We start from the raw sequence: 10,846 nt of genomic DNA on the forward strand, positions 1-10,846 counted from the left end.
TCACGTTAGAGACATCCGCATTTTTTTTTATTCACCGCGGAAATCCTTCGCGTTCACTCATCACGAACCATAACCCTGAGTCAAACCACAGAGTAAATAATACATAAAATACTTCATGCATTGTTACGATTAAAATCACACAAAAAAGTACTTATTCTATTTTTTTTAAAAAAAAAGCTAATTGACAATCATTTTAGATTTAACGAGGCAGTTTATGTAAGAATTATGGATATATTTTTATGATACAAGTATATACGTATAATTAAAGATCTTTGTGATGTTATTTTTTAATAACTTAATTATGTCTTAGATTTATTAATTAAATCGGAGCTAAATGTCCGACCCTAAGTCGAGTTATCGTACTCAAAGTTTAATTGGTCACTAAGCTCTACACAGCGCACTATAAATCTACTAGGAGACTACAGACAGTTCAATTGAATGCACAGTATGCAGTATGCACTACTCCTCCATACATCTCTATCAACTGACGTATCTGAATTCACTTCCTACTTATACATATCGTCTTTAGTATAATCCGTCCACTATGTTTTTCTGTCTTCCTCTACCTTTATAGCCATCCACATTCAAACTCCTTGCTTTCTCTTTCAATTTTACTTCTTACTAATATAATAAATGCGAATGTTTGATGGATGGATGTTTGAAGGTATCTCCAGAATGGCTGAACGACGTAGATGTAGAACATAGTCTGGAATAGCACATAGGCTACTAATTAAGATTTTTTCATAGAATCGCAAACGAAAGATATAAGAAATAAAAAATATTATGTTCTTACTAAAATTATTCATTTACAAAAGATTGCTCAGTGTAAAAATTAAGGCGTTTTAATTTTTACAATAAACAACGAAGCTAATAACACTTTGTATTGTGTATGAGTTGTATAATCGTAGAAAAAAGAACCATTATTCCTATCTCTATTTTATTCAAAAAGAATGAAAGGGATAGCAATATTGTTGTAATAATAATGTGACAGTGAAGATTCACCGTAAACATATTTAAAAAGCTGCAAATGTTGAACAGAACTAGGCTATTGGACCACACTTTCACCGGCATCCGTTCAGTTCAGAATCGATATGCATTGAATATAAAAGACATACCATTTAAAGGTGTCATTTATTGATTATAATTAGTCGTTTCAATGCAAGTGATAAGATATGTATTTTGGTATCATTCCATTTTATTGTTACTAACTGTCGCCTGTAACTGTCCGCGCGGATTTAAAAAAACTTAATTAGTACACTATGTCTTCTTCCAAACTATGGTCTACATCTATGCCAAATTTCAGCGAGATCTATAGAGCCGTTTTCGAGATAGATACATATCTTCATACATCCATCCAAACATCCACATCTGATATATATATATATATATAGAAAGTCGTTTTAGTTACACTATTTATGACTCAAGAACGGTTACCGATATGATTGAAAATTGGTGAGGAGGTAGCTTAAAGCCAAGAGACGGACATAAGATACTATTTAATCATTTTTTTTCGAATTTATGCCTTGAAGAGCTACTTTTTATTTAACTTACTAATATTATAAATAGTCTACTGATTTTCTTTTCCCAAGTATTTCAAGTATTGCATTGACATAGATTTAAATTGACGATACAGAAAAGCTTTTTTTTTGTCACTCAAACCTTTGTAGATCTTTGTCAAATTGTTTTTCATTCCAAATTTAAATCAAAACATTATTTTTTAATTTAATTTCACAGAATTAAGAATTAAGAAAACAGGTTATTATACATGCAGGTTGTCAAGTTAGTCTTAATTCCTAGCAATAAATAACATATGCATATAATAATAGTGAAAGTTAATCGCATCAAGATTCCTTCGCTCCTGTAAACGTGTTGCACATTATCACGCAGTTAATTGTAATAAACAGTTTATGCTACGTGTCGCTTAACCGTTATCCATACTTATTGGCACGACACACTACTAACCAAGGTGCCACACGATCGTCTACACTTGAAAGCATCAGTCGCACTCGAAAAACTCCGTTAACTCGCCTCGAAATACTTTCAACAACAAAGAATGCAGTGAACGCGACATAACGAACACTTTTGACGTATAAATTGGCGGGAAAATAAAACAAAAAATGGCGGCTAAATACGTTTTATTTATAACTCTTTGCTTGTTGGTTTCGTTGTGTGAAATGAAGAAGAAGAAAATGGATTATCCGACGGAGAAACAGATGGTGCTGCAGAGGAAGGAAACCACACCGGTTGACTTTACAAGGTTGGTCGTGATGAGGTTGGTTTATGGTTTCGCTAAAGTGTTGGGTTTCGATGAACCGGTGAGCGAAATACTCGATGGTGCGTTCGTTCCACCGGGAGCTGATGATGATGATGATCTTTTTGGTGATGACGATGATGAAGAAAGCATATTTGATGATTACTAGAAAGTGAACAATTGCAACTGATTGGTCCTTCGATCGACCTTCGATTACATGATTGTGAATCAAGCCCGTGAGTGTTCCAATGTTGTCAAACTTTCTTTATAAATAATTTTTAACCTATACCAAATAATATTGCATTTAAATAAAGTTAGTTTAATTAAGAAAATATTTATTATAAGGCTATTTTTAATCTGTATAATACTGTGCTTGTCATTTTTTTATTTACTCTTTTTATGTACCTGTCACAAGAATTCTAATTTATTTTTATTCATACATATTAGTGTAAATATAATTTATAATATTGTAAATGCAGTTTTATTTACATATTTATTCGTTTAATGTTTAATTTATATCTTCTAAAGTAATGCGAATTTATCGGTCCATTTGTTTTTTTTTATCTATTGGACAAAGGAAAGCGTATAATTTATCGTTGAGATGAATTTTCTTTCTGTTAAATATTTATATATCACTAGGTATTCGTGCCAGATGTTACCCGAGTGAGAACATACAGCACGATACTGTAATAAAAATAACAACATAGTTATATCTACATCTTTATCAGAAATTGAATAAGCGAGAAATATTTCGCGGTCTTCTCGCTTATCCAGGTACCTCTCCACTACTTCACGCTAAATATGTCATTGTCCTGTCTCTGTCTCTCTCTCCTTAACTCTCTCAAGGTGCCTCTTTACTTAATGGAGGTAGACCGTCAGCTCAGTGAACTTTTCCCGGTCTTGAGCCAAGCGAAATAAATGTTCCACGCTGGTAATTTTCAACCGCTGGCAGAATAATGCTATCCTTCTACTAATGTAGAGTCGGCACAGTATGTTATCTTTTACATCTCTATCAGACGTATCCCTTTTTAGTGTTCCCATGTACTCTTTTATAACCTCATACTTTTCCTTTCCATTATTCTACCTATCCCTTATTAGTGATATCTTCAAACACCCATCCATCTATCAACATCACATCCGCCTAAACATTCGCATTTTTAATAGTAAGTTAAATAAAAAGCAGCTCTTCAAGGCATAAATTCGAAAAAAAATGAATAAATAGTATCCTATGTCCGCCTCCTGGCTCTAAGCTACCTCCTCACCATTTTTCAGCCGTATCGGTAAAGCCGTTCTTGAGTGATAAATAGTGTAACTAACACGACTTTCTTTTATTGGAAATAAAAAACATGTTAGTAAAAATAATTATATTTCATAAATCTTCATCGTCAAGTTGCCAGGATTCTGTATTCACGAAGTTTCTATCTTGAGTGCAAATCACATCGTCGTCACTATTTTCCAGTTCATTTCCGTCGGTGTCTGTGGATTGTGAACAACCTTTCATTTTCCTTATCAAATCTCCCCATTTCATTTTAATACCGCAAATGGGACAGTCGCCCTCAATTGGTACGAATTCCCCATTTGGTAAAAACATATCCGCCAAACAAGTTATGTGTGTTACCAGTTCGCAGTTTGTATTCAAACATGTCAGTTGGTTTGAATTTAAATTGAGAGAACATAGCGAACATTTTATGTTTAGTGTTGCTATATTTTCGTCTGATTTTTTTAATAGTTTCGCACGAACTGGACCCTTTGTTAGTATCATATGCGATGGTGGTTTTTTATCGGCCTGAAATTAAAACAGAACGACTAAAAAAATTGATAAGTTTATTTACTATCAGATAAACATCCTGTATATTCTTTGAAAAATACTCTGAATATTAAACACTCTGTATATCTTTTGCTATAAAGACTATTTTATGGTATTAGCGATCTTTTGAAAAATCTCTGCGAACTGGTACTGGCTACGGCCAGACTGTATTAAAACAAATTGTACGTCTCTTTCATTTTGTTTGGAAAAACTGAGATAACAATATACTTGTTTACAGAGAAAAAACACACGGTAATATTTTTCCTTTTAAATTAATTTTGTATGTAAAATATCTTCATACATACTGGGAATTCTTCGTAATAATCTTGCTCTAACCACCTTACTATCAACGGCAATCGATGCCACGGACCCACGCGAAGCATTTCTGACAGAACACGAATCTTAAACTTAAATTCAGATTCTTTTCGTGGTATTTTTTTTAAATTTAAATACTGCAGTCTCGTTGTTTTATTAGGATTCTGCCACGCCCACTCAAACTAAAATGTAATGGAGAAATTACTTCGAATATTTGAAATGAATAGACAAATAATAACTCCAAAAACAATCTTTTAGTTTCGCTTTTTAATTTGAGAAAGGTACAAAAAATCTTGGCAAAATGATGTCTGGAACCAAAAACTCAAATTTTTCGTAAAAAAAAACTACAGAATTGTGAAAAAAAAACTGTAAATTCACAGAGAATGAAGATAAAAATAGATTACTAACTCGTAACGCTGAAATATTGTTTGGAAAACCGTGCACAATCATTACCATCTTCCTGGAAAACATATAAATTATTTTAAACTTAACACAGTCAACATTTTTGTGTATTGTACGCAAATTGAGCCATTATAATGCAGTCAGTGTGGTCACGAATATGACGGATGACCCAAAAATTTAGTAAACCTTACTTTTTATGCTTTGTATCTTATAAGATCTTTTTTTATCTTCTAAATTATTTTAATTAATTAAATTAAATTTAATTAATTTACAGTCTAAATTATAATTTGAAACAGTAAATAAATACAAAATTTTAAAAACACATAAAGTAACAAAATACAATTGTACATAATTTGAAATTTTAACTATAACATCATCATCACTCTCCCTTTTATTCAAATAATTGTAGTACTTTTCCAATCTCTATCAGAAATATCCTCTTTCACACAATCCATAATTTCTTTGGGCAACCTCTAATATAGAAATTCTAAATTCTAACTGTAATAATTCTTTAAAATAAGATTTACAGTTGGCTAAATTACAAGAACATTTAGAATAATAGAGAACACAATGAGTTTTCACATATAAAAACTCTCATCAAGTGTACATTAAGACAATGCACAGTGTTCAAGACAATTTAGCCGATATACATGCAGAACTGAGGTTTGTGTTAATGATGGTTATTTGCTGATATATAAAAAAGTTAATAGAAATAACTTTCATATAAATACAAAGAAATCGTAAATATTTTTTTTAAACATGTAATAGTTGACGATGATAAACAATGCTAAAATAGTTTATATATATTTTTAATGATTTTTCTGATGTTTTAAATCTCTGAAGAGTTTTCTAAATATTAAACATACAATAAAAATTAATATACAATCTATGAAGAGACCGTGTTCAGCTAAATAGTTATAGATTAATACGAAAAGCGCGGGAAAAGTAACTAACCAAGGTCCTTTATTACTAGTCCGATAAGCACCTCCCGCCCATGTACCTCTATTATGTTGCTTAATTCTTCTATTTGGATCTCGTGTGTACCCTATATATGTCCTACCTTTATATTTCGGATTTATACAATATAATAAGTAAACACCGAAAAAATCCTCAACTATCTCCGGTTCGGTCATTTTAACCACTAATAAAAAGAAATAAATACATGAAAGCCACAAAATTCAACTTATCTAAACATTATTAAAGACAATTTTTATTTAAATTCTATTACATATTTAGTTATTTTTATGATCTCATAATACACAGGTCACCAGTAAACATAATCTTAAGTATGTCATCTGTTACTGTCAATGGCAATTGGATGTAGGGAAGCCCGTGACCAACGAACCTTTGATTGTTGCATTTACGATTAATCGATTTAAAAATCGGATAAATGATTATAAAAAGTTTACTAAGTTCTTATGCTTACAGAAACTTAACGTGAGATATTTCTACTTTTAGTAATAGTCTTTACTTAATGAAGAAGCTACAAATTTTAAAGATACCGCAATTACCCGTGAGAGTTAATTTGCATCGATTTATACTAATGCAGTAGAACCGTAGACTTGGCACACCTCTAGTAGACAACCAACCTAAAAACTTTCAAAAAAACTAACTTTTGTTTTGGTTCAATAAAATTATTGTTTTGTTTGTTTTTCGATTGTAATTAATATTCAACAAAATATTATTTTTGTTAAATTAGCGATAGTGCTTTAATAAGAATAATTAATGAGTATGGAGGAATCTTTGAACAATAAAGACGAGAGGTTATGCGGAATGTAAGTAATCAAATAATTCAAATTAACTTTAAGTTGAATTTTTAATTTACCACAGAAAATACATTTTCAGATGTGCAACAACCAAAAGTAAATATTGCTGTCCGCGATGTGAGATATTTTATTGCTCACTCGATTGTTATAAATCAGAGAAACATTTAGATTGCTCGGAGAGTTTTTACAGAGATTGTGTTAATGAAGAGCTCTCTTCATATCATGCGGGAGACGAAGCGAAGCGTAGAATGATCGATATTCTCAAAAAAGCTCAAAACGAAGACATAGATGAAGAAGAATTAGTAGGAAATGAAATTGATGAAAGTATTGACTCTGACGATGATATAGAAATCGATTTGCACGAACGTATTAAAGATTTAGACCTTAACGATGCAGATGCATTATGGAATGTGCTCACAGAAGATGAGAGAAATGAATTTGAGGCAGTGGTAAGAGGTGATGTGGGTTCAGTTTTACCACAATGGGAACCATGGTGGATGTACAAACAAGAGGCAAGGCTTGTAGAGGAAGTACCAAGTTCAGGAGATGATGAGCATTTAAAAAAGTGTCCATGTCTCAAATCTGTGCCTAAGTTTACTACAATAACTGTATGTATTTTCGTGTAAAATATTGTAGAATAGTGCTTAATATATTTATGTGGTTCCTTTATTTCATAAATGACAGGTTTATGTGTGATGTTTTATTAGAAAAAACATAAAAGCTGTTTAAAATCTTCATAAAGCCTTAAATGGGTCCATGCAATTGCTATAATTATTAGTATGAATAATGACTTGATTGATTAATATGAATTATTTGTATTCTAGAATGTGAAACCATCACCCGCCATATCTTTTAACATCACAAATGTGGTAGCATCATATGTATTTATTATGAGGTATTTCAATGGAGAGATTGATGCTTTGGAAACCATTACACACATATTGGACATCTGTCAGAATCTGTCATCAAACACTAACTTTAATGAGTTAGATACTGCTATAGAGTCAGTAGCACAGAAATGTTTACAGGTAAGAATTTCTCCTTCTTCTAACTCTACAGCCCTTTGTGGTCCCTTGGTTTGGTCCAGCAACTTTTTTCACCTCGGTCTATCTCTGGCCATGGACTTCCAATTTGCTATGCCCACTTTTTTGCGTCCTTATTTACGCCGTCTATCCATCGGAGCTTTGGTCTCCCTCGACTTCGACGACCTTCGGGATTACTCGCCATAACACGCTTAGGGACTGGCTTCATCCAACCGCTCCACATGGCGGGCCCATCTAAGCCTGTATGAATTTAATATAATTAAAAAGTGTTATCATCAACCTGCCCTTATTCCTATGGAGGGTCGACCCAGTACTCCTCCATACATCTCTATCAGCTGTCATATCTGAATCTACCTTCTTCTCACACATATCCTCTTTCATACAATCCATCCATATTTCTTTGATCTTCCTCTCAAGAAAATATCAAGTGTGCCCATGGTTAAAATTAGTGGACTTCTTATCTGCTGGTCCAAGTTGAATCTCTCTCTCTCTCATCATCTACCAATGTTGTTCAATTACATGTTTTCATATGTACATTTATCAGACTTTGTTATGTAAAAGTTAAGTTTACAACTTGCACATATCTGCAGATAAATTCAGACGTAGTTTTAATTCTGCAGTGCGAGTGTGGTTGACTAAGGCTTAATCACCCTGTAACCTTCTGATCTACCATGTTACTGTCGGTTTCTGAGAAGAAAATCTCTGTATAAACATATCCCTGTCATCATTTGACAAAGTAAATATAACAATATGTTTTAAACAAGGATTTTGGTATCAGAAACAAATGTTTTGGAGATTACTTTCTACAAAATACCAAACTATTTAACTTGATTGTTTATCTTTTCAGAGTGAACTAATAGAGACTGACGAAGTGAGTCTAGAAGTTATGAAACATGATACATTTTTAATATTAAAAGGACCAAGTCCAGATAATAATGCATACTATTGTAAAGCAGCTCTCTCACATCTTTTAGAAATATTTGATCAAGCAAAATCACAATTAAAAACCGTCACAAAAGAAAATGCTACAAAATCTGAAGGAATATTCTCGAAGAAATTCCCCGAAAACATGAATTATTTACCAAAGTTAGATATAAGTAAGGTTAAGAGAAACATTAAAAAGATTGAGTTTTATTTATCATTTATAGAATAGCAATTATAGAAAGCAATAATAATTGTTAATTTGTTTTTTTTTATTTATGTTTAAAAAAACATAAAGAGAAATTGCATCTACATTTTTTCTTAAAAGTATTTAAGAAAACTTTTTAGTTAACTTAAAATTTTGTTTTATATCCCAACTAGCTATCACCGCTTCCTTATGCGCGGAATTGTAACAAAAAAGTAGCCTATGTGTTCTTCCACTCTATGTTCTACATCTATGCCAAATCAAGATCCATTGAGACATTCCCGAGATCAAACAAACATCCATCCAAACTTTCTCTTTTATATTAGTATGATATTTGGGTTTTCTCAAAAACATCTTGTCATCCCTCTTATCTCTCATTGAATGAAAGAGACAATATGATTTTCAAGTTTTATACAATTGTAATCCACAGTTACTCGGGTGAAAAATAAAAACTACATTTATTTAATATACTTTATATCAACATGAAGTAATAGGAATGTCAATATACTTTAAGTAAATTTGAAAATACAAAAACGAATCGCCAAAACATAATAAAAATACCTTTGTTTAAATAATCAAATAAAACATAATTGTAATATATTTTGTTCATACAGAATATTTACATTAAATAAAATGTTTCGATACATTTTAAAATTAATTTCGTAATGTAACAAATTAAAAAAAAATCTTCTGAAATTTTGATTACTTGTTACAATTAACAAGAATTACACATTCAAACTTTCGTGAGACATTATACTAAACTGATATATAAACACGGCTAAACATTGACGTATATACCGGACGGTGGCGGCACCGACTAGTTTGGAGCACATCGGGGGCCCTTCATCAGGATGAGTGGTACTGGTATTATTTCGCGGACGCGGTCCGTCGCACACACACAGTGAGCTGAGGGGTGTTTATATATCAGTTAAGAATTACACAGATTGATAAATATACGTCATTCTGGTCTTTAAAAAAACACAAATAAAGGAACATACCCTAGCTGTTTAATAAAAATGTACAAGCAAAATCAAAAGCAATATAATAAAATAGGTAACTTAATTTCTTTAAATAATTGAAATTATTTATTGACTATATTTTGATATGATACAATATTAAATACTACGCATTTGTAGATTTTTTTAAATCGATTTTATATCGATATAATTTCAAAACATCGATTACTGGAAACATGTATATTATAAAAATACTACAAACACCAAGTAACAACTCTATATACTACTCAACTTCCCTACAAGCTTAGATAAATAACATCAACCATATTCATGAATATCGCCATAAAATAGCCAAAATAAATACTAAATATATGAAATCCGTTTGAAAATATTTAATTCAAATTAAATAAAAATTGAAAATACCTCCTTGTAACGAATTTAACATAACACTAAAGCAACGTTGTAATTTAGTAACAGTGTACAGAAGTACAGTCAGGGCCCTTCGCGGTGTTCCATTTTTAGAAAAATACGTTATTAACGAAATTTATTATATAATTTTTCGTACACACGTTAAAAGTCTGCATCCTATTGGTTATTGTTTCTGTGCTTACGTAAAGTTTAAACGTCTTTCGCTTTTATAGTGGAATACCGCCAAATTCCTTGATAGTACGTAATAACGCAATTATGAGCTTCCTCTTCTTTTAGAATGTTTTTATATGAAGTTTGACAGAAGTTTGCTACTAAAGACAGTTGATCATGTGACATTTATAGTAAGCAAAATACAGTTTGTCCCAGTCCCAGTAGTCCAAAAAGTTCGCTCTTTAAATTGATTATGATTGGCAAGCGAAATGGCGATAGTGAAGAAATTAAAAGAAAATAAATTGATAGTAAAATTTTAATACTGATTTTTAAAATAATACTTATTATCTTTTTAATAGTAAAAGATTAGGACAATTTTAAATTAGGATTTTATAGGATAAAAGAATTTATAACGTAGTTAATTTAAGATTCATCATTTAAATAAGAAAGACAAAAGAAATATGAACAAAAGTCTGTAGTCGGCAAAGACAAAAAAAACTTATTTGATATAAAGATGTTATATTTTGAGAATATTCGATATAATATGTAATAATTCAAATACGTTTTTATTTTTTTAATATAGCAACATCAATAAGGCATT

General features: G+C 31.2%; 3 protein-coding genes across 3 annotated transcripts; 2 read left to right on the top strand and 1 right to left on the bottom strand.

Annotated features, from left to right (window-relative positions):
* The first annotated feature begins 2,001 nt into the window (after window positions 1-2,001).
* LOC106117731 (uncharacterized) lies at window positions 2,002-2,725 on the top strand. Its single transcript, NM_001312205.1, is given in 1 exon segment — window positions 2,002-2,725. A coding segment is annotated over 1 exon segment (303 nt). The 5' UTR covers window positions 2,002-2,117; the 3' UTR covers window positions 2,421-2,725.
* Window positions 2,726-3,606: 881 nt separating this feature from the next.
* Window positions 3,607-6,041, bottom strand: slx1 (structure-specific endonuclease subunit SLX1). The gene is made up of 4 exons (XM_013312050.1): window positions 5,730-6,041; window positions 4,782-4,833; window positions 4,364-4,555; window positions 3,607-4,037 (listed from the first exon to the last, which is right to left on the bottom strand). Exons 1-4 carry the CDS (start codon window positions 5,906-5,908, stop codon window positions 3,621-3,623), a joined length of 840 nt encoding a protein of 279 aa, XP_013167504.1. The 5' UTR covers window positions 5,909-6,041; the 3' UTR covers window positions 3,607-3,620.
* A 384-nt stretch (window positions 6,042-6,425) lies between these two features.
* On the top strand, window positions 6,426-8,737 carry LOC106117659 (zinc finger HIT domain-containing protein 2). The gene is made up of 4 exons (XM_013312056.1): window positions 6,426-6,550; window positions 6,621-7,149; window positions 7,366-7,569; window positions 8,432-8,737. Exons 1-4 carry the CDS (start codon window positions 6,501-6,503, stop codon window positions 8,735-8,737), a joined length of 1,089 nt encoding a protein of 362 aa, XP_013167510.1. The 5' UTR covers window positions 6,426-6,500.
* The last annotated feature ends 2,109 nt before the right edge of the window (window positions 8,738-10,846 follow it).

The sequence above is a fragment of the Papilio xuthus genome, unplaced genomic scaffold (assembly GCF_000836235.2).
Source record: "Papilio xuthus unplaced genomic scaffold, Pxut_1.1 DF827679.1, whole genome shotgun sequence".
Lineage (NCBI taxonomy): Eukaryota > Metazoa > Arthropoda > Insecta > Lepidoptera > Papilionidae > Papilio > Papilio xuthus.